Source organism: Dermacentor silvarum, chromosome 6, assembly GCF_013339745.2.
Source record: "Dermacentor silvarum isolate Dsil-2018 chromosome 6, BIME_Dsil_1.4, whole genome shotgun sequence".
NCBI classification, from domain to species: domain Eukaryota; kingdom Metazoa; phylum Arthropoda; class Arachnida; order Ixodida; family Ixodidae; genus Dermacentor; species Dermacentor silvarum.
The window spans coordinates 146,026,632-146,051,109 of NC_051159.1; the positions used below are offsets into that span (position 1 = coordinate 146,026,632).

A 24,478-nucleotide genomic window follows, 5' to 3' on the forward strand; every position below is an offset into this window, starting at 1 on the left:
TACAAATGAAGTAGTAACGTTCCTGAACAACTGGTTTTGCAACATGAGAGAGGGAAAACAGTTGCAGTTGGGTTTTAGATGCTTTCGACGACCCCTGATATTTTCACGGTTCTAAACGCTTCTATATATACATATATATAATCACGACCATATAAAGCAAACACACAATGAAGTAAAGGAAAGTATAGGGGAAAGTTGTTGTGGGCTCTCACCGGTGGCAAGTCATATTTTCGTATACTTTCATTCTCCATTTCGTTCGTTAATTATACATTTCAATTTCAACCACAGCTAATTTCCCATATGCTTTCCTTGGTTTCATTGTGTGTAGACTTTATATGGTTACGATTAACAAAAATTGAGCCCTTCTGTGTCCCTTCCTCTCTCATTCATATATAGGGTGTTCAAAATTGAGCTTTATGGTTTTCTTAAAATTAGGAACTGGGAGGCACGCGAATACCACCTGTGCATTTAAATAAGGTACGTGGCCAGGCGGAGATGATAATTATCGCTGTCAGCAGCCCAATTAACTAAAATTGAATAATTGACTTTTTGTTGACTGCAGTAAGTGGGTATGTTTGTATTGAAAAGTTAGAGGCAGTCGTGTTTCTGCACAGTATCAGTTGGAAGAATTCTTCTAGCTTGTTTGTGCTCCGAGATATCCGACTCCAAATTTTAATTGTCGTGCGCATAATTACGCATGCAAGAGAGTTAGGATCGACGCATAGCTCCTCCCTGATGTGACGCGGATGATGCGTGCGGCGTTTAGTCTGACAGCGGGACGGAGGCATTGACAAAGATGATAACTGTCCTTTATATACCTGTCCTATATAACTGATCCCCTACAACTGTCCCTATGTACCTGGAGGCATTGACAGAGATGATAACTGTCCCCTATATACCTGTCCTATATAACTGTCTTGCCCTGGACGTTCCGTCAATTTTCATTTCAACAGCTATGCGTTGCAGGCTGCCAAAAGGTCAACTGCCTTGCTGATCATGCGTGCATGTCGGCGGAAGCCTCGCCTGGCAGCCCTGCTCCGCGCACGTAATCAGTATTGGACATCCGCAACATCCTTTCCCCCATCTTACCTGCCGCGGTGTTTCAGTGACGCTTGCATTCTGCACCTGAGCACTATTTCGCGAGTTCAGTTCTGTGCCATGGCAGCTACATTCGGGATGGACACCCGTATGGAAAAACGCTCGTGTTACCGTCCTTTGGGTCCACGTCAAAGATACCCGCGCTGGTTAAAATTTATCTAGAACCTTCCACTTCGGCGTCCCTCATAACTCACTGTGCAGTTTCCGGATGTTAAGCCTCATAATTTAATTTTAGTTCCGCCATGTTTTGTGAACTAATCCACGCTGCAGTATACGAATCCATTGACTCAAGGAGTCTCGGCTTGCCTGGCCATTTGGAACAGCTATCTGCTGGCTGCGTTATTATGCTTCACGTAGTCGAACCGAGCGGAGCCATCTTTTTCGCGATACAATGCAGCCTAGAGGAGGAGGAGGAAAAGGAGGAGGAGGGAGGGGGGGTATTTTTCTCGGTGCTCGAGCCTTTGCGCCAAGGGTGGAGTTTATGAGCGACGGAAGGAAGAAAACAAGCGGGAAGTTGGGGAGAAAAAAAACAAATAGGACCGTGAGGAAAGAAGAAATGGAAGCAGCGGGTGATGAAATTTATACGGCCTCCTTTATTTCTCCCACGAAGACGCGGAGATATATTGCGGGCTCGCGCGCGCGCGCGCGCAGGCGCACGGCTCGAGATGTGTTCGCTTCGTCTGCGCGTAGGAGGCGGCTTGGCGGCAAAGCCTTCTTTGCAGGAGCCGTGCTTCCCTCCCCTCCCGGCGTCCGCTCTTCTTGGGGCTTGGCGTTGTGTAGCTCTTCTCTGTGACGCCGCGCTGCTTACTGCTTGGCGGGCGTTTCACTCGGTGGCGTTTGTTTCGAGGTATAATCTCCCGCGCGCAGGCATCGGCGGCCCCCGTCGCCGGCGAGAAATACGCCCGCAGCTGAGGCCCGGGCTCTGTGCGGTTGGTGTATATTCCGATTTTTATCGCGCCTCGCGGATACACCGGCGTTTCCCCCGCTCCCCTTTCCCCATTTTCTGTGTACACCCTCTCGACGGGCCCTTCCCCCCTCTCTCTCTCTTCAAGGCGGCATTTGCTTCTCTCTTTCCCTCTTGCCTTTCTTCTTGCGTCGTCCTTCCTAAGCCCTCGGTGAAGCCGGCAGTTCTGCGTCCGTTACTGTTTTTATTACTTCCGTTTTCTTCTGCCGCGCTCGTGTGTAGCATAGCTACCTACGCTTTTTCTTCGAGTGCGTGTTGGACGTGCGTCTTTCTTTGCTTCTTGTTGAGGAGAGAACACTTGCGCTGTAACAGTAGGAAACGCGATGTTAGCTGCCCCCTTCGGTGAAGGAGGATGCCTTGCGTTCAGAGGGCGCTCGACCGCCTGTTTCCATCTTTTTTTTTCATCGCACTATCCATACGTTTCACTGGCGACGTTGTCTCGGCTCAGCGCGTGTATGGTATATGGGATGCGAATCACAAACAGCGCCGGGCACAATGGACCGATAGTGCGGCGAAAAACGTCATAAAGTATGTGAAAATAATCCTGGGGGTTCACTGTTGACCTCTCCGCGCGCTCTTGGAAAAGCGCTAACACCGCGAAGAATGGCCGGGCCTTAAGGCAAACCGGGAAAGTAAAGAAGGTAGCAGAAATCTCGCGGATCGAAGAACAAAAGGCGAGAAAGAAATTGCGTGGCGTGCTCTCGAGAAATATACGGCGGCGTTGCGCAAATACGGCCCCTCCGGTTCCGGTGCAGCGTTGAGCCGGTTCTCTCTCAACGTCCTCGGTCCACTCCTCTCCTGCTGCGGCTCTGTCGTGGACTCTTTCCCCTGTGTCGCATTCCATGCCGCGTCTCCACGGATCTCGGCGCTATCGCCAACGGAAGGGAATTAAGCTTTAGCAGCTTGTAGCGATTTTTCAGGCGTCAAGGCAGCGGCGCTTTGTCCGGCTGGAATAGGTTATAGGTGCTAATCGGAGAGATATGATCAACCCCGTTTTTGGAAACGCTCGGAGACGGACTACTTGGTTGCTGGAACTGCCTGTGTCAGGCTGACCAGCACGGCTGAGCATGACAGTCAGTACGAGCCGACACCGCACACGCTGGCCGGCGTATTTGGTGCCCATCTGCACTGTCCGTTGCCCAGTACGTGCAGCACTCATCTGTATTGTAACCAGTTGGGTCTAGGATATCTCACAGTAATTGCGTGCCTTGACCGTATTTTTTTCAACGATTGTCCTCATTTTCAATTTTTTTTCTGCGCTTCGTCAACTATTCGCGCAAACTCACGCCCCCGCTGTCGCCGAGATTAGAGTTAACTCGGTTGGACGGGCGGGAAAAAATGAATTGAAGGAAAGGAATCCCCGCAAACAATGATCGTCGCATCGTTAACTAGCACTGCTTCTGTGCGCCCCTGAAGCAACCTGCGAATACGTACGGCAGGAGCAGCGCCTTCTTGACGCATTCCATGTTGATGGGGCTATAGCAGTATAGGAGCGGTGGCGGGGTAAACTCACGCCACAGCGAATGCGGCGTACGCGAGGGGCCGCGCTGCCGTTATTCGGTCGCCATAGATGCATTGCCCTTCGGGGTGCCGGCGCATCGCCGAGAGCGGGGCTGCTTTGAATTTTTCGCCCCTCCTCCGCGGGAGGGAAATGCGGTCGCCGTGGCGCGTATTCTTTTGTCTTCGCGCTACTGCGCCGCCGCGCCGAGGAGGTCGCTCCTCCCGATTGACTTTTTGCGGCTTCGTTCCTGCTCGCGCCGCCGCTCGGCGCTTCATACCATTGAGTTTGCTATACGAAGCATGCGAGAGGGAAATCAGATGCTCGTGTGCGCGTTATGTGGCTCTTCAGCCAGCGTGGAAACGATGGAAAGTGTGTGGTGTTCCTAGGAGAGAGAAAGGATGTATAGAAAGTTAGGCAGGTTATCCACAGGCTGACTGCCCTGCACTGGGAAAGGACGTAAGATAGAAATAGGAAGACAGGAGTGGAGCACAAACAAAATGAAACGCGCACACATTCCAGCAATAAAATGCAACGTTCTCAAGGTCCGTGATGTATGATATTCCTAAACTTGTTGACCTGTTAATTTAACAACTTTGCGTATTTTGATATCAACTTTCTTGAAACTGGTGTTTCTTCGCAAACTACATGTGTTGCCGCAAGAAGTTTCTTTCCTTCTTCTTCTTGTGTTTTTTTTTTTATCCTCAAACTTCAATGATTCGATGGGTTTCACAAAACTTCAAATGAAAATAATTTCTTATAACACAAAAAATAGTTATGCGTAGTTGCTGTTACTAACCAAGCGTAATCTAGATTTAGGTAATTGAGATTCTCTTGTTCATTTATGAAATTTAAATTACGTGGAGAAACAAGGCGCGAACATAGAGCACTTAACTGCCCTATATCAATGTTGTGTTTAGACACTAGCTGTGTTTAGACATTACTGATCAGATAGTTTCTAGACTGGATGTTGTTCTGAAAAGGAAAGCGATTCGTGGCTGCGGAATGTAACGAAATCTTCCGTTGGCACACTATGTTTTCACACAAGAGATTTTACATTGCTGTTTCGTCTGCAACAAGCGTCCACTTAATGTCTAACGTGCCTGTTCGGGCATAATATATCAAACGCATTTTATACATGGCACACTCTGGAATTGCTCCATATTCTGTATCGTCTGCATAAGCAAGTGCTGCTAATTCCTACGCGTGATGTTCGGATTTGCGTCCCGTCCATTATCTCTAGACGAAGCAACCATAGTGACCGCTTGCACTGAGTAAGGACTGTTGATTAAATGCATGCACCGCAGCGACCATTACAAGTTCCAGAAGGCGCTCGGCTAGAGGGGGGGGGGGGGGGGGGGGGGGTTCTGAAATTGGGGGTTCTGAAACTGCCTAGACAACGGAAGCTCAGAAAATAAATATATGTTGTCACAGCTCTATCTCTAGAAAACCGGGTACCTATCCCCCAGGAAGCAGCCGTCCCACCGCCAAGACGCAGAAACACGACAGGTCGAATGCACGCTTCATTTGCGCGCGCTCGCGTCTCCGAGACGGCGATTGCGGATCCGTGGATCCGCAAGCAGGGGACGAGGGCCTCTCGAGGGCTCCGGCCGCGCTCACGGCACACAGGGGTCCAAGACAATGCGTCCATCGAGGTTTTGATGGCACCGACGCTGCCGCGGGGGAGGGCAGGGGAGTCCCTAATGGGAAAGGCGATGGCCAACGCCCTAGCGCTGCGCGGCTCATTTCTCGGTGTCCGACGGGGCCCTTCCAATTCCCGTTCACCGTCTCGCCGACTATACACTGCGCCAAGCGATTCTGGACACGGGCACCAACACGGACGGCGCGCGTGGCTTCCGTCTCCGCTGCTGGGAATTCGCGACCACCGTGCCACGCACCGCAATCCATGCTCGCCCCTGTAGTTCGTCGCGGGTGCCGGACCGATGGTTGCGGGGATGAACCAGACGGGGAGAGGGAGACACAGCGAGCAGGCCGAGGCCATCTCTTTTATTTCCTGCCGGTGGGCGACTGGCCGGCTGCCGCACCGTCCGTCCGTCCGTGCAGAGGGAGACGACGTGTCGGGTCCCTTTGCTTTTCTCTCCGGCTTCTTTTATTCTTTGTCCTTCTCTCGTCCACGAGAAGAACCGTTACTGCTGTGCGCGCGCCGTCCTCACCGCCGCGCAGCGCCCGGGCAGCGCCTTCCTCCCCCATCTCGCAGGTGATGGAGCGACGGCCATTGGCGCTGTCTTATTTTCTCCCGATGTCATTTGTTTGGGGCGCCCCTTTAATCACGGGACAGCGGCCGCCAGGCGCCGCCGCCACCGCCGCTGCACGGGGCCGGCCGCGTTGTAAGCGCCGTCATAATTTAACCCTTGGCACTTGAGCTATGCGGACCCGTCGTCGTTCGCGGGCTCCAGATGTGTTCCTTTCGGGGTCGGCGCTCGGAATCTCCAATCTGGCCCTTCGGTCAGAGGGGCCGTTGTTTCTTCGCGGCCCGGGTCGCCCCATGCTAAGCGCGGACCGAATGGGAAACCGTTCGTACGTGCTGTGGCCGCCCCCTCTGCCCACTGTGGACGTGGGCTACTTTTTCCCAAATCGTTTGTTTATCTCTCTCCTGCAACCTCGCGGTCACGTTTGCAACGGTTGCAGCGGCTTGTGATGGCTGCTTTCGGTCTGGGTAATCAGCCTTCATTTGCTGCACCCAAATGTTGCCGCGCTATTGGTAAGTGACGGGCGCTTATACTGCCACGATGGCCAGAGAGGTCGTCTGGCTGCGCCACATCGCTCCTCGCGCGGATTGCACGTCCATTCATTTCCGTGTGCCGCGATGGTAATGCTGCATTTGCGCCTGCGGTCCCCGTATACTTTATCAACGCCAGATTAGCCGTGGCTGCTGCGCTAGCGTAGGTGTTTAGCTCCGCTGCGTACAATGCGCTATGCTCGTCCTAAAGCGGTGCTTCGCTGGCAGCACGGGGACGTGAAGAGTCACATGCGTTGAAACAATTTCTAAAAGACGTGGCGTGTGGCGCGCACTGGGCTATCCTTTATTGAAAATTCAGCTGCATCGTTCGAGGCAGCGTGCGGTAGCTCTTGTAGGATCGGCAGCCGAACTCGCAACCGAACGGGGCAGCCGTGACCGGCAGTGTCGCTGGCTGTATTACGTATACGTTCTTGTTCGGATTTTGTTCGTCGGGCGTTTCACAGACAGTGCGGGCTTTCTTTCTCATTTCTGTCCGGTTCTCATACGCTGTTCCCGTCGTATATAGGCAGTGCCCTCGCGGTAATAACTGTTAACGTGCCGGTAACGATTTGTCGTGGTCTTGAGCAATATCCAGGCGCAGGGTGCGTCTCCCGCACCAGGCGCGCCGACCGTGAAGCGGCCTGATTATTGTTCTTGCTCGAGAATGGATCGGTCGTTGTGCCGGGACTGGCCTCTCATCCGCGCTGCCGTTAGGAGCGGCGTTTATCTCCTCGGCGCGTGGTACGGCGGTTATGAGCGCTCTCTCTGCATGAATGAGATCATCTCCATAAAATGCATGTCCACGCACCGTTGCTCGCTGTTTATGATATTGGCCGGCGGTTTTCGCGTTACATGCTCTGCTCGAGCGTGGGATTGGCCTCGCCTCGTAAAACTGGTGCGCGAAGTTCTTATGCGAATGCCCCGAATGGCGCGCGATCGCTACTTATCTCTACTTTGGTGTGTTCTTCTCGTTGTCTTATTGGTGAACGCCCCATAGGCAAGGAAGCTTACTGGGAGAAATAAATGTACTGCGGCTTGCTGCTTCAAGCGTAACCAGCTCTAGGTTTACGCGAGTGCCTGAGAGAGCAACGCGATTAAACGGAAATAAACAAACGGGAACACTGCATGATTGCGTTGGAGAAAGGTTTAAAAAACCTGGAAGAATCAGGTCAACCATACGCCTTGCTGGCTGCTGCGTTGTGTAGAGCCATTCTTTTAAGCTTAAGATTCATTGTGCGCTGTTCAGTAAATGAGCAGTGTTTTATAAAATATCCTGTTGTGGCACTTTTTGAATTGTACCCCGTTGATGACATGAGCTCATGATATCCCTTTCAATAAAGTTCGGCGAATGCTATGGGACCACGCCTGCAGTGGAAACACTGCGCGATCTGTGCGTTTTGTATCAGACGAGGCAAGGCCAGGGCCTATCAAGGAGAAAATAGGTGCAGACACCTCACCAGTGATTTTCAGCCTACAGTGCAGCGTGCCGTTGTGTTGCTGAAAACGCTGCCCGGAAATGGGGTCATGTCGTTAATGCATCTGCCGTGCTCGCCTCTTGTCGCTTCTTTAGGTAACTATTGCTTTCGACGACGAAATCTGCCTTCAATGGGAAGACGTTCTCTGGCTTTCAAGGCAACGTTACAAATAAAGTGCATGCTGCCCCAAAACAGGACTTCTCCAGTAGTTTTCAAGACACCATACAGTTCTAAAAAGTTCATTGCAATGATTGGAAAGATAGATAAGCTTTTTATTGAAAGACAGAGGGTTTTCGACGGCGTGCATATGACCGCTGACATGCTACTCTCTATAAGGAAGGTTATGGTGTTAGAAAATTCCAGAGGAGATTGGAGAAAAAAAAAAAAAGCGTGCGAGTAAACCTGATACTGTTATTTACACGTTAATCGATGGCAAAAAAATTTGGATTTTCTATAATATGGCGTGAACCCTTGTTGGAGCTTTCCGAGAAAGCCCAAAATCTCCAAGTTGTGTGAATAATGAACCTAAGGCCCGCCTCTGTATTGAAGTGCAAGCCTTGGTACCTAAGATGCCACGTAATGTTAGCTTAAATTTAGGACAGCACGGCGTATCTCGGGAATTGGGCCAAGAATGTGCAGCTTTAAACTCTCACAGAACTTCATTGTCATAGGTGACTCACGTTGCTTCAGTACGCGCCTGTATCGTACATTCTGCAACAGCACTGGCGTCGGCGATACAATGATGGCGGACGGACATGCGGGCCGGCTCGCTCGGCTGGCCGCAGCTAAGCTCGCACTGACGGAGCAAAAATCTGGAGCCGGGAAGAGAAGAGCTGGCAAAAGATGTCGGCTTACTGGCTCGCTCAGCTAGCCTTGTTTGCCTCTCGCTGGAACTGACATGATGGTAGGCTGGCGAGCCCAAAGCCTAGCCAAGCACGAAAGCCGAAATAGAAAGGGGGGGGGGGGGGGGGGGGTAGGAAACGGCGCATGAAGCCGAGCGCGGCAGCTTTGGAAATCTTTTCAGTTAGGCGGTGGTCGAGCGGAAGCGAAGAGCGGAGTCTTCTCCGGAGAGGGAGGAGCGTCAGGAAGAAGAACTCGGGAACAAGAAAAGCGCACACGTGCGCGGTCATAGCGCGGCAGAAGGCGAGCCTTTCTTGTTTTGCTCCTCCCTGGGACAGATCTCGGGCCGAGACAAAATCGGGACGCTGCTTTCGGATGGCACACGCTGCTTGCAGCGGCAGCGCCGCAGTGCCGGAATCGGATTTGAAATTTCCTTGTCAGGCGTCCCTTATTTTTTGCTCCTGCTCTCCCGTTCGCTTCGATACTGGTCTTCCAGTTTTCCATGCTCCTTTTAAATTTGTCGCGTTTCTACCTGATTTATGTTTTATTTTCTGGCTCGGAAGAAAAAAAAATCTTTTCTCCGTAATGCTGGGAGACAGCGCTGCGCTCTCGGCGGTGGCTTCTCGATTTATTTTGCTCTCCTGTTTCCTAATGCCCGCGCGCTGCTGCGCTCTTAAGGGGCTCGGAGGTGGGAGGGGGTGCGGCGTAGCTAGAGTTGCAGAAGTGCACGCTGGCTGGACGGTGCTAGGCCTCGTTCGAGGCCCAGCAGACCGAAAATGGCGGAAGGACAAATAGGACGGCCTGGCCGGCATGAAAGGAAGATTCGAGGAGCGAGAGAAAAAAAGAACAAGAGTGTAATAAAGACTTAGTAGAAGGCGGACACGTTCAGCAAGCACGGCTGAAAACGCAAGCGGATATAAGGGCTGGAAAGGTAGCCGGTGGAGACGGAAAATGCGAGAGGAGGGCATTATCCCGAAAGTGGGAAGGGGGAGGGCGCAGGGTTTGGATGGCGGGCGACGCGCCCGCGAGTCTGGCAGTACATAGCGGCAGCCGCTGTGGCCATTTGGCGCAGAAAACGCCGCGCGGCACTCAGTCGATCGAAATTGGACATTGGAGAAGTTTAAAAGCAGGAGCGGGAGCGGAAATAGGGATAACCTTCCGGAATCGACATTTAACTTTTGGGGAAATCTTTGGGGGCTGCCTCGGCCGTGCCCGGATGCCGAACGTCACTTAGCCTGCGGGATAGGATGTTCAGAGGTTAAAAACAAGAGTGAAGAAATAAAAATGTGGAAAGAAAACGTGCTGGTGAGATATAGGATGCGGTCTTGTTTTGCAGCATGGCGCCTGCCTTGAAAGGACAAGGAAATGCAGGTCTGTGCACCCTGATGATAGCGAACTTGAGGGCCTCACTATAGTAGCTGGGCCATCCACGTGCGCACACTTTACTTACGAAGTGTAGGAAACCCGCTATTCGCGCAATTAGCCGCCGCGCCAGTTGGGCCATTTCTCTCTCTTTATATATATATATATATATATATATATATATATATATATATATTAAAGGTTAGCCGCATTAGCGTTCTGAGAAGGCACAATCGTATTCCACACCCTTATGGTGCCGTTTTGTGTTTTTTGGCCTTACGGTCGTCACGTGGAAGGCGACTAATTGGAGCGGGCCGGTTCGAAAGTCGCCGCACCTGTACTTTCATTTGCATTAGTTGTGGGTGGTCTATGGGAGCTGGTTACAGAAAACAGGTGGTACTATCATTGCAGGCGCTTTGCTGGTGTTTACTCTGATCCGTTGTTCTGGTGATTCCTTTGAATGTATAACTTTTATGTGGAGCTTGAAAGAGATTAGAATGTTGGCTGTATTGTGTGTGCCTTTCTGAAGTGAAAATGGCTAACTTTTCGATGCGAAAGGCGTCAAATAGTCCACTGAGCGAAAAATCCGGCGTCTGTAGCAGCGAAGCGGCACCTAAATTCCCGTTGGTTGCGACGCCACGTCACGTGGGTGCCTCGACGGAGCAGATACGGCGACGCCGCGGGTCGAGACGGGTTGTCGTCGTCGAGGCAGTCGCGTGACGCGCGCGTGCGGGTGGCGCTGTTTCGCTCTCGGAAGCCAGCTCGAGGTCCGTATCTTTCTCTCTCACCCTCGCTAGGCTTAGTTGCTGCGCGCGCCAGCCTTGGTGGCCGCTGCTGATTCCTCGATCTCTTGTCGCGCAGGAAGCCAGTGGCTTGCGGCGTCCTTGATTTCTCAGCAATATCGTCCAAATGATTCCACTCCACAGCCAACGTGCTAACGTAGAAACTGTACAAAAATAATAATAATAAATAACCGTACAAATTTATTCGAAAAACTCGATAACATACCCTGCAGCAAAACTCGAAAACGTTACTGGCAGCGCAAACCTCGAAAGACCGCTGAGCGGCGTTCAGGTGGACATTAATGCTTTGACATTCACAATTCATAAAAAGTGCTTAGGTCGCCTCGGATTTTGTCTTTCTTTTTTTCTTTTTAATGCCCGAAACGCTTAAATGTAACTTCAATATTTCGCAGAACAATTGAAGTACATACCACTAATGTGACGGTAGGTTCTTGCGAACAATGGTTTTAGAAAAATAGTGACTGTTTATGACTTGATGAAAAATGTGGGCGGAGGTGGGGAGTATCCGTTGTGGCAGGTGCTGTGATTTGTGTAAACGTGAGAAAAAGCGTTAGGCTGTAAGAGTTGTGTTGTGGGTGTGCACAGGGATCTCCAGATTTCTTTTGCTTTTTCCGAATAGCCGTGCGACGGCGCTTGTCACTTCCCACGCTCACACGCGCAGAAGCGAAGAAAAAAAAAATGCGTGGTACTGGTGCAACTCATTACAAAATCTTGCTCTGCGACCAGTGGATCTTAGCCGCGAACAACCCATGCACTCTTCAAATGAAACGTAATCATGAATCATGATTCTCTGTGTTGCCTCTTCTTATAGGGGACGATACACACGCTTGTGGGCACTCTTCTACAGCGTCGCTTAATTTGACACAGTGCTCCGCCGAAGAGAACTTGAACGTTGTTCAGATACTTGAAGGATAAATATTGAGGGATACCGCGCGTCCTACCAGACAGAGGGGGCCGTATGCTAGCATGAACCGCAGGTCTGAACACTGCGTTTTCTGCCGGCAGCTTGGATTGGCCGCGTCACGTCGTGCTTTATGGATCCGCTCCCTCTGTCCCATTCGCTCCGTTCAATACTGTGTCGACCACGGCGCACGCCACCGTTTCTGTACAGCCCACCAGCTCGGCAGCTGGGATTGAACCTGGCGACGGCGCTAACTGCCGCTTCCTTGCACGTCCAACATCACGCAGCGTCGAGGGCTCGCGACGACTAAGGAGCACCGTGGCTCGTAAGGGCCGCGGAATTCTCGGGGGCATTGCAGGGACGCCTGGCTGTGATGGGGGACTACGATGGAAGCTTCGTAGGAGACTTATCCGGTGTGGGTTCTCGTTGGCGGCGGCCATTACTCTTCAAAACGCCCCTCTCCTTTCGAAATCTGGCCCATTCTGGCCAACGGGCAGTCTCATCGTCTTTCGCGGGTCTGCAGCGTTTTATGCCCCGAGCGAGCGCAAGTGTCGCTGAATCGCATGGAACGGCGATTCTCCTCTCTCCTTTCGTTTTCTAGATCGCGATGCCAGCGCGAGGTGGGTGCCGAGAAATGCACCACCGAAGAGTGCACGCCCAGGGTATATTCTCCCGTGCTGTGCGGATAGCTGAGGGTTGTTGGCTCATTAATGAGACAGGCCAGAGACCCCTAAAACGTACCTTTCTAATTGATATCATCATCATCAACCTATTCGATTCTACTGCGGAACAAAAGCCGATCCTGAATGACCTCCACCTGTGTCCTGTCCTGCATCAAGCCCGACCTCAGCGGGTACGATTTTCTCGTCAGCCTATCTATTACTTCCCCGTTCAACCGCGGCACTTCGCTTCCCTTGGTAACATTTGATTTGCTCAGATAAGCCACTAATTATCTAGGGTGTTTTGTGTGTCTTGATTCTTGCGCAGCAAGCATAGCGGCCTGTACGAACCTCTCTCAAGCAACGCACCCTCGGAAAGCCGGTCACCGGCTGGGGGGTTGTTTGCGTCCGTCTTATAATTCCGGTGGGTGTCCCACTGTGGGGATCGAGCCATGCACCTCCCGCAGCCGAGCCGGGTGTCCAAGCCACTGGGCCACGACTGCGGTTGTGGCATTGCACGTCCTGTCCAGCTCGCCTTCTTCTTTATGATACCAAGTGCAATGTCAGGTTAACGCGTTTGTTGTGAAATTCATACTCCCTTCTTCTCATAACAGACAGCTAATTTCTTCATTGAGCAGAGGGTTGGCATTGCAGAAAGGATGCATAGACTGGAGACGGGTGGAGCTACGCAGACTAGAAATATATATATTTGTAACATTGTTGAATTTGGTGACATTTGCCTGAGCCCAGTTATTTTCCTATTACTCAAAATGATTACCTGGTCCGTTTAAATGTGAGCGAATACCCAATGTGGCAATTTCGTCGAACTTTTCGCTCGCCGGGTCTGCCGCGATACGTCAAATACAACGCAAGGCGTGAACTAACAATTGTGTCACCAGCCTCGCCTTTTGTCTGCGAAATTGCTAGAAGTATGCTTTGAGTTTCTCTTCGATTACCTTGCCTTTCTTCGGCCGAGGAATCAATAATAATCTTTCCAGTGGCTAACTATATATAGTGCAATTGACGGTGGTCTGCTCCGCACCTCCGTCAGGTGCACTTCATTCCTCGAGGAGGCAGGACGTGTGTCAAGTGAGCTCCTGTACGACACTACATGTATATCTTTTTTATATTGTTTCGGCTATACGAAAAAGTAGTCGTCACCATCATAGGCTGGCGATTCTCATTTCAGTAATAATTTTAAAAAAATCTTTGTTTGCAATGTGGTGAATGCGGTTTTAATTATGGATCCGGGACCTCAAAGAGGTGTGACGTCATGCCAACGCATTTCTCTCGCATTTACCGCTAAAACAATACTGAAATATTTTAATCTATAAATAATATGAAAGACGAGAGACCTGAATGTAGAAGAATATTTATATTTTACTATCCTGTCTCGTTTTCAACATTAAAGCAGGGTTAATAGTGACGTAAAATTCACTTGGGGCCGTCCGGTCAATCCGACGGATGCTCTAAATGCCGAAATTAGACAGCAACGCTGTTCAGCATGCGCGTCACCGCGGCGTCTCCAGACACCCGATTGAAACAACGAGCGCATCAGCGTTGCAGATATACACTCCGCACACGTAGAACGGCCGGGGTCGTTCTTTCTCGCTCTCGCGCCGGTATAGACACCGAGAGCAGCATAATAGCATTCCCATCTGTTGGTGGCGCCATTGGCCGAAAAGAATACCCGTCGTTACGGAGCCCGTACCGCGGCCACCCCGGCGCACGTACACCTCGCGTCGCCTTGCTGCCCGTCTCTCCTCCCCTCGCACTGCCTTCTTACGTTCGTGCTTCCGACCGACTTGGTATTCCGGGAGGCGAGCGAGGCCTCATCTTTCCCCGGACCGCGTTACGTGCGCGTTTGGCCATATCGCGCGCTCGCTGGCGCGCGCGATGCTGATCATAACGCGGACGATGGGTCCGCGGTCCCGGCGAGCGTGGCTGCAACGCGAGGGCGCCCCATTATCCCTTATGGAGGGTGCCCTCAACGAGATGCATTTCTTGTCGCGCCGTCGTCAGATCAACATATCGGGTGTCGCGCGCTCTGCAGCCGATGCGAAGCAGTCCCGGACCACCGAGGGCCGCGGCTACATTTGCGTTCCATTAGCATTGCTCCGGGCGGGCGGATGTCGGTTGTTCAGTGGACACAAGCATCGTGTCGTCCTCGGCCAGAGCATTCGTTTATTCAGTTGTTTCTTTGTATTTTCTTTCTGTCTTTCTTCTGCATTTCTTTTCAGACAGAAGGCGAATATATTGAGTTAGCAAAGGTCACTACGTTCGTCAAGCCTTCCGCCTTCTGGAGCACGAAGAAACGTCGTCGACGTAGCTAATTTTCCTCACTCTTTTAATAGGTCGGAAATGCTAATGCTACTTGTTCATCTTGTGCATGACGCGTTGACTTGTACCCTTGTCACACGGGTAGTCTAACCGAAATTAAGTTTGACGGCAGTTAAGGCTAACCGCAGCTACACCCAGTCACACGATAAACTTAACCGTAGTCATTCCACTAACCACGGTTGTCGCAAACTGAGGTTGGCCACCTCAATCAAAGCCGTAACTGACACAATGGCGGCCCCCAGCTCCGACGCCTGCAGCTTCGCTCGCAGCGAATCATCCTCCCAGAAGAGTGTCAACTTGCCTGTCGCGACGACGGAAGCCTTGATACGCATTTGGGAGGACAAACTGACCGCTCTGCGCTCAAGCACACGCAACTCGCGCATATAGAACGTCATGGTGGAGGCTCTCAACTCCGGCCTGCCGGCGAGGGAGGTCCTTATAATGTCAAGCAAGTTCTTCAGAAGCTTGAGAATCTGAACAAAAAATACCGGTGAGCGGTATTCTTTTTGTGGTAACGAAACGATGAATTCTGTCGGCAATTCATTTGACGTGTAAGCAATTAGGCGTCCGCCTTCACAACACTGTGACGACACATTGGGAACAACGAAAGATGCGCAGCGTGTAGCAGCGCCCCACTCCGGTTTACGGTAACTGCGGTTACGTCAGGTTACTATGGTTGGGTATAACTGCGTTTAAGGCTGCCCGTGTGACAAGGCTTATTAGCGATTATGGAAGTAGACTTATTTAAAGTTAAGGCCTCACTGCAACATGGTTCGTATTCGTTTTTAGTGCATGAGCCTTTCTCGACCTTTCGGCTATCTACAGTGGGGTGCTCCTAAAGCTGCAATGATGAATGGGGAAAAAAATTTATAGTCAAAGTCTTCGTTACGTTACGCTAGCGCGCTTATACTGCTGCATATACGTCTTGGTGTATGGGCGTTACTTATAACGCTGTTATTGTTGTTTCCATAGCGTTCCGGTCTTATTTGACCGCTATGGTTAGAGTACAACATTCATCTACGACAATTACAGCAATAACTTTATTGCTTATGTATCGCAGTCTCCAACAGCGATAATGAAGGTTGGTTATCGTTCAGAGTTCGTTTATTCTCTCTATACAGTTTAGACGTTTTATTGCATGATCATCGCAGGGCTTCCTAAGTGCTTTGAACGGCTAATCATTCGACAATAAAAAAAAAAGTGTTGTCATTGATAAGGCATTCGTCTAACATATATAGGCGCAACTTTCTGCTTTAAGGGAAGAAATTCCGAGCACAGTTCCAGGTTTTTTCACGCTGGCGCTGTGGTATGTTGTTACGCAGTGTAGATGGCGCCGATACCCGGGATTTGCGAATGATGTTGAGAAAGCAGCAGCTGTTGAATGACCAGGTCTGCGAGATGTGTCGCAGAGTGTATTCTCCTCAAGTACCAAGCATTCCTGCTTCACTATTAATCGGTTGCGTTTCTCATTATCTAGTAATGAACTGGAGTGGCCAACTGTAGAGGCACGAAACCGCTATCATAAAAAAGATGCCCGGATACTCTCGCACCTCAACCCCCCTCTCCTTCGGCTGTTCGTTTTTGAACTCGCGATCTGATAATGAGGCGCTCCTGCATTAATTGTGGCTAAACTATGCGTCAGGCTGTTATCTTCGGATGAGAGCCCGTATTCAGCAACATTTTTTACGTTAGTGAAGTGGGTAACAACAAAAAACCAGCCAATAGTGATAGAGAACATATTATCGAAACGGCTGACCAATCAGCAAGAAGTTATTTTGCTATAAAAAGCTATAATTTGTTCCCAGATGAATTATAGGTTTCTCAGCATCTGTTCGTCTGTTTAAATCCGACATTAGTATCCTGACCATGAGGGCTGTCTTTAGAACCAAACAAAATGTACGTATGCACACCGCACTCGGCGTGGCACCTTTGAGTGGCGTTCGGTTAGTCGAGTGCATGACCGCAGCTAATAGCGGTGGACGGCTGTGCGTTTGTCTGTTGCCAAACGACTTTGGCGAGCCACGACGGCTTCCTCTCTATCTCTCTCTCTCTCTCTCTAGTCCTCCCCGCTTCTCCTCCATCACTATTCGAAATCGATTTGGGCAGCGCGCCGTAGGCGCGCCCTCATAACTGCGCTGCAATTTTCGATGTCACACTTCTCACCGACACACAGCAAGCAGCTACAGCACCACTCTGCGCGAGGACACCAGGGTTTGGCGCGCTCATGCCCCAGTGGTGTACCGAAGCTTGGTCGCTTACCTGTCGGCTAGCCGAATTTCCCGCGTTGAAGACGGCGCATTCCAAGGGTCAGCCCTCATTGGCTATTCGTCGGGTGGTGTCGAGGCGCCGCCATCTTTCATATATAGGCCGCCGGTGAGGGCCGCCCCCTCCTCTCCGCCCCTCGCAAGGCGCGGACGTCGTGGACGCTCGCGTCGCGTCGCCGTCGTGCTCGTCGAGTCTCCGCAGGAGGCGAGCGCCTGGTCGTCGTCGGCGTCCGGCCGGTCCTCGCAGCGTCCGCGGCGCGTGTGGTCCTGCGAGGAGCGGTCAGCTGCGACGCGTCCGCCGCGGTCGTCCCCCGGGGCTGTGCCCCGCGCTTTGCCCGGAGCGCCCCGACGGCGGCGCCGAATTAAGGCGCAATTAGCCATTAAACGCGCCGGTTGCGCCGGTCGGCGGCGCGACGGGGTTCCGCTCGGCCTCCGGCGTCGTGGGCGTCGGGGCCGCGCGCCACCCTTTGGTCCGGGGCTCCGAGTCCATTACTGGAGGCGCGCGTTCGGTCATTAATTCGCGGCGGCGGCCTCCGGCGTGCGCGCGCCTCTTTTGGTGCCCGGCGGCGAGGGGAAAGGCGAGCGGAAGCTTTCGGCTTCTCCTCCGGCGCGGCGCTCTCCTAATGGAGACCATGGCGCCGATGGCGCTTTCATTTGCCGCCGCCCAGCGCTTGACCAACCGGGCCTCGCCTGGGGCTTCATAAAACGGGGCCTGTCGTCTCCTGTTGGCTCTGCTTTCTTGCTTCGGCTCGCCCTTTTCTCTCGTCATTTTCTTTTTATTGCGCTGCTGCGATCCTTTCCTCTCGCTGCTCTCTGCGTTTAGGGAGAGGGACGCCCTTCCACCCTAAGCTGGCCGCCCGCTTTACGTCTTTCTGTGCCCCCCCCCCCTCCTTTCTTTTTCTTGTTCGATTCGATCTGTTTCATTTGAGGGAAGGCCACTCGTGAGTCGCGGTAGCAGCCGTGTTGTCGGCCGGCAGTGACACCCGCGACGACCCCTCACCTCCCCCCTGTCGCTTTTTTTCCGCCACAGCATGAGCACACGTAGCAGGTGCCGCCTCGCCGAGATGATTGCGTGGCTCCTTTCCCCACCTTAGACTGCGCGTAATCACCCCGGCCCCGTCAACGAGTCTTACTTCAGCCGGGTGTTCGTGGGGGAACGTTGGGCTGGTTATAAACGCCCTTCCCAAGCAGTGTTTCCTTGAGAGCAGAGATCGTACTGGCATGGCGTGAGCAATTGCATCGCCAAAGTCTTCGGGAACAGGTGGCCGAAGGCTTGACGGAAATAATTCAGAGGAGATATGAATATGTACCAGCGTCCTATTTCTGTTTCCTGTTTGAAGGATTTGGTAATGATGCACTTGCACTAGAACGTTCTATATTATATTATCGGTCGTGAAATCGATTAACAAGGTTGTCAGTGAAAGTGCAGTTCTCTGTGGCGCGTTTTCTCGCACTTATCATCGCTCAAATTGGTTGCAGCGATGAAAAAAGCAGACCGCTGCTGTTTTATGCGCTAAACGATCCGTAGTGTTGTTAACACAACAATGTCAGAACACAACAATGCCTTACCGTCGTGGTGTCTTCGTATCGTGAATAGGCGCACGAAGGACTGACACTTTCAAAAAAAAAAAAAAAATTCAACGGGTAAAAAAAAAAAAAGGGGGGGGGGGGGCTTCAATCAAAGTTCTTTTCAAAGTTAGTGTCTTCTGGGGAATAAATAGAAAGATGTCACAGAAGTTCGCAAACACGAATTCTAGAGAACTCCAGAACGAACAAGCTCAGAACTTCACAGAGTGAGATATGGAGGGCTTGCAGTATGATTGTTTCCGGAATTTGAATATGTGTGAATAAATAAAAAGAATCATACAAATGTAAAAAAAAAAAGAAGCATGGCATGCTGTGCCATGCTGAGTGAAACAACGTCACGCCCACTTCTTGTAGAACAGAAGCAACAGGCCTCGACGACCTCCTTTAGAGCAACAAATGCGCATTGTTGAGGATTTGTTGGCGTACAGCACCTCCTTTGTGGCGTTTGCGTTGTCGTATTCGCACAGAGCCTTCGCCAGGACCATTTGGATGTAGAAAGAGGGATTATTACTGATCGAGTACATAGTTACGTTGGTTGTGAAACGAAGCGTCGGGATCGAAACAAGGGATTGTTGCGCGTTAATAGCACAGGCCAATCCTGAGAGTAGCACGCATGTTGGGTGTGTACAAATATACAACTTTATATGTAACGTGAGTCGGTGGCAGCGCCATGATGCTGTTGGTATTTCATGATTATCGGCTTTGCGCTTATGTGGTAATCGCCCGCCTGATTGCAAAAGTTATTATCTTTTTGAAAATACAGGAAGAAACAGGAAAATATCACCGCGGTTGCTTTAAATTAAGCAAATTGGTACGTGCAGTATAGGTACGGCGAAACTAGTGATTTGCTAGAAGGAAGCGAAGTTCGCAACCTAATGTAGGCCATCTGCGTATAATTGCGTATTTTGCTGATTTTCTTAGTATGAACCTGCCCGGGTGATTTTTACATTACGAAACACGTGATTCAGTCAAATCTGACATATTGCATTCCATTGCAATGCATTCCATCTGATAGTGGTAGTACTGGTAGTAGTTGCAGAACATTATGGACTGGCATTGTACTTTGACAAGCCGTAGACCGCAATTTTTTTCCTTGCTCTTGAACCTCCAGCGTCATACACTGCCAGGCAATTTTTGTAAAGACACTCATGGAAAAGCTGTAAATATTAGGGAGTTTGAAAGTTTCAACAGTAGACACCCTCTCTATACTTATGATTTTTTTTTTATCTTGTTGTCTGCTTCGAAAGATTTCCTCGGAAAATAGGGGAAATCCTTACCGATGCAGCCCTGTAACTCCGAAGTCACCGAGTATTTTCACAATTCCTTACCTTCTTTTCATAGTTTGTTCCCCCCTTTTTTTTAATTCCCTCCCGCGCCTTGCTTGTCTTCCAGCTGAAAAATAACAGACCTGTATTGTGTCGTGGCTTGGTTCTTTTCTTTGCGCAGTGCACGCCATCATTAATAACATCGCCTCGAGACGGCGAGAGCGCGTGCCTTTCTCGGATTTAATATTAAAACCGTTGGGCGTCTCGCACCTTTTCAATGCTAAACCCTGTCGGGGGTCCTGGCTTCGTCGGGGCTCTATCGTTCTTTCATGGAGGAAGCAATTTGTACTACTGTCCGTAGAGCTGCATTCTATTTTCTGTTTCAGTGCTGTATACTATCCGCCGAACTCCTTTAGTTTCAGCAGTCTAAAGTAAAACAAATGACTTGACTCGTCGACGAAGGGTAAGAGAGACAGAGAAAAAAAAAAGAAAATCAGGAACCTGGGTATTTTGCGCAGGACAGTGGGTGGGGTGGGACTTGGGCGTTCTCGAGAGGCCAATAAAAGTTCACTAGGTGGCGTTATCTATCAGACAAATTGCTCTTTTTTCTTTCTTTATTGCACGCTACCGTCTCTCTTTCCTGTATCTGGTATTCTCGTTTGGGTGCTATCCTTTGTTGCTAGCTATATTGGCCTCCGCTTCTGCTGCTCTATATTGTGCCCTTCCATTTCTTTATTTTTCTCTCTCTCTCTCTTCGTTTCGTCGAGATGACACTTCCCCGACCTCTGAGAAGACAGATGATGAATTGAAGGCGCCGGCGCTGCGATACACTAGGGGTCCGTTAGTTCAGGCCGCCTTCCCCGGTATGCTTTCACTGCATGGCCCTTACACTGCAACGCTAGCACCGACTGTCATAAACAAAACGTAAGGAGCGGAATCGAATGCATAGGCAGGGCACGCGATTGGCTATGTGACAGAGAAACAGTGAACAGTCCAATCATAGCAGCCGTATGTCTATCTCGTTTCTCCCTTTTCTCTATATTCCTTCATTGCTTATCGAGCCATTTGTATTAGTATACCCGCTATCCTCCTGTGGTTCCGCACGGATGCGCGTCTGATCTTGGCAGGGAGCCTTGACGGAACGCGGGATGCTGCCGTCAGCGCGCAGGCAGCGGTTAATCAAAAAATAAACATTTCTGAGCCGAACTGTGTCCTAGTACTGTAATCAATAAATATTTATACGCGCATACTCCCAGAGGGATGGCTTTATTGCGGCGCCCTTGAATCTTCAAAAATCTCGCGTGCTCATGATTGTGCCATAACCGGAATAGCGTAATGATTGTATCTCTAGTCACAGCTGATTCCTCCCCATTGTTTTCATTGGCGTGAGTGCCACTTCGACTCGATTGTGGCCATGACCGGCCCCGCCAAAACAAACGTCGTGTCCATGCTGTTCACGCTCTTGCCTACCGTTCAGTTGAGTCGTTGTTCTTCGAGCTTAAAATTTGTCTGCGTTTCAGGAAACGTTCGCGGGTGTAACATTTATGAAAGAAGCATTCTGTAAAATGCCTTCTGCTTTTTTTTTCTACTGCCTGCTTCCGCCATCATGTACATTTGATGGGAAATAAATTCATTATTAAGATTGACTTGGTTGAGAGTTATCACGGTTGCCTTTTGGAATGAGCGGTTACGTCTCACAATCCTATCGCCATCTACCCGTTTCCTGTTTTTTTTTTCTTTTTTGCTGATTTTCAGCCTTCACAGAAGTGGTGCCCATTCATGGGACTGGCCTACCGTCGTCCTTTCGGCACAAGAAAGGCTTTGTATCGTATTTGAGCGGAACCCCGTAGCTTCACCTAGCGCCCTGTTGACGTGCGTGAAGCACGCTTTACAGGGGCTTGACGCCCCTCGGTGGTCGAGGGGTAGTTTCCATTTCGTTATATTTTTGTTTTTGGTATGTATTATCAACCAATAGAGCTACTTTTGTGCGTTTACTTTAGGCCTTCAGCCTATCGTACTTAAGGTAGAGTGCTTCCCCCATCGCTGTGTTAAAATTGCCAAACAATAAAGGAAATGTGATTAAATCTTCTTTTCTCAGGAAAGTCTTGCATCTATCGAGAACACTCCGCGAGGAGAGTTCGATAACCGTGAACGTTCGCCGGCGTGTGTTGGTAAAATATGGAACCGGGCAGCAATACCGAGGTGGTGCTAGTCGGAGCGCTAGAAGCAGAGGAGGGACTCGAGCCTCTCGTGTGACGATGCAGGTTGTTCGACGGGGAGGAAGCGGCCGGCACCTACAATTTATTAGCGGGACGGTTTGTGCTCGAGATCAGGGCCGCTATCAGCCCGCCTCCAGATGGTGGCAGGCCTCGGCGGTTTGTTTGCACGGCGCCAGCGGAGCAATCTGGGCGGCTTTACGGAGGCCTGGCCCCGCTACCTGGGTCATAATCTGCATTGGCGCCTGTCTGATGCGGACGACGGGCATCGATAAAGCCTCTTCCCGCCTCTAAATCTCACGGCTTCAATTTTTCTCCACTCCATTGATCGTTGATGTAGCGGCCTCTTTCGTTGTGCGCTGATGTCATACAACGTCATACAATTCTCTTTTGTTATATTTTTTTCTACTTTCTTCGTATCATGTTCTTACAGCGCGTGAATCCAGTGCTTTTATTCTTTCTTTTCTTTTTTTTAATTTGTACGCTATAGCTTGCCACGAATAATACGATGCCGCGATTGTTTTGCTGAAGCTATAACGCTGTCATTGCTGGAAGGCATGGAAAGCATTGAAGGCATTGGAAGGCATTACATGAAAGTTACAATTTAAGATTACAGTTTTGACTCGGCGAATAGTAGTCGCCATGCAAAGCAGGTGTTCGGTATGCCGGGAAACAAGGTAATAGCTTAGTGCAGGCAACTGCGGGATCAAGCAGATTATGTGACGTCACTGTTTCTTGCAGCAATTGATCGAAGCAAGTAATGATTGATGAAGACATTTGAGCACATTTCATTCGAAATGAAAAGACAAATAAGAAAAAAAGAAAGAAACAAGTCATCTTGCCAACTTCGTTTGGCTGTCGCTTTAAAACGAAACCAAAAAAAAAAAAAAAAAGGAAAGACGTGTCTACTGTTTTTTTTTTTTCTTTAACAAAACGTCGCCCATCTTGCTTTCTTTTCTCTTTTCACTTGCTAAAATTTCATTCTTTCCCTTTTCTTTTCTCTTTCGAAATTTCATTTATTTTATAAAATTGCATCCTAACTTATGCCAATCTTCAATGTTCCACGTAGTAGTGAGCGGGTTGCTCGTGCTATTGTTGCTTGTGTTCATCGTGGTTGGCGTTCATAAGCGACTTCTCGCACGAGTGAACTTGTTCTTGCGCAAACTCTTTTCTCTGTCGCGTAGCTTCCTTGTCTTCTTTCGCGATGCGGCTTCGTTGGCTCGCCACACGCGTTCCATGCTGAGAATGTCGGCTTTCGTTCGCCGGAATGCATGACCGTATCTGTGGCAACCGCGAGCCGCAAGCCATTAGCTGAAGCTCGTGGGCGTGCATTCTTCTGGGTGTCCGCGGTCACACCGACGCCTCCACTTCGAATAGATGAGGCCCGCCATCATGGTATGAGGAATATTCCGTGCTTTGCGTGCCGTGGCTTCCAAGAACATGCTACAGGCGGCGGTAGGTTCGTCGCTCGAGTGAGGAATGGCGCTTGGGGGAATTTCTGAGGTATTGCCTCCCTTATATGCAGCCATATTTGTGCAGGTAGCGCGGTCTCTCTCGTCGTATTGCTAGATACCTTTACTATTTCTCTTACAATCTCTCACGTAACGAGCAAACTTATCGCTGGCTGGACGCCTCAACACGCGACTAGCAGCAGCGCGCTCGACTTTCTCGCTGTAAATTCAGACCCAAAATGTGTACGCACAATCATGACACATGCCTCTCGTTGAGCGTAAAGAAATGTCCCAAGAATAAGAAGAGCCTGTGCGTATTTACATGGTATTCGATTCGTTTCGTTTACTATCATTTTGGGCGTAAAGTACGCGCGCGCGCGCGCGTGTGCGTGTGTGTGTGTGTGTGTGTGTGTGTGTGTGTGTGTGTGTGTGTGTGTGTGTGTGTGTGTGTGTGTGTGTGTGTGTGTGTGCGTGCGTGCGTGCGTGCGTGCGTGCGTGCGTGCGTGCGTGCGTGCGTGCGTGCGTGCGTGCGTGCGTGCGTGCGTGCGTGCGTGCGTGCGCGCGCGTTTTGCCTGTTCGCGTGCTCTGTTTCAAATCCGAGCAGTGTTTGTATTTTTCGTATCGTTTGTTGCCATTTTAATTGCGAGAACACAGAGCTTACTTGGCCGCTACATTTCCAATCGTCTTGCCTCAAAGCAACTTTTGCAATTCCTCACGCCAGCGTTAGGGGGACACCAAGGCAGACTCTCGCGTCGAGGCTATAGGATCACGAACGCGCCGCGCAACTTGCGAGACCCAGCGAAAGAGCCGCTTACCCGCCCCCCTCCACACCGTCGCGGTTGCGCGTGCCGTTACCTCAAGTGGCTTACCCCCTTCCTTTTCTCGTGCGACCGCTCTTCCCGCTTGCGGCGCGTTAATCCCTCCCGACGGGGACGCGCAATCGGCGGTTAGCGGTTCCCTCCACTCGTGCAGAACCGGGGAGGCTCCTTTCTGCCAACCTCGGCGCTGCTTAGAT

The 24,478-nt window shown here is 50.7% G+C and overlaps 2 protein-coding genes across 4 annotated transcripts in view; one reads left to right on the forward strand and one right to left on the reverse strand.

Annotated features, from left to right (window-relative positions):
- The window catches only part of LOC125946419 (uncharacterized), a 38,502-nt gene extending 21,213 nt beyond the window's left edge, over positions 1-17,289 (reverse strand). Inside the window, exon 1 of the mRNA XM_049669570.1 lies at positions 16,940-17,289. Within this exon, the coding sequence (XP_049525527.1) occupies positions 16,940-16,998 (59 nt within the window). The 5' untranslated portion in view covers positions 16,999-17,289. The remainder of the gene's footprint in view (positions 1-16,939) is intronic.
- The window catches only part of LOC119456153 (POU domain protein 2), a 649,805-nt gene that overhangs the window by 381,796 nt on the left and 243,531 nt on the right, over positions 1-24,478 (forward strand). The gene's annotated exons all lie outside the window — the stretch shown is intronic.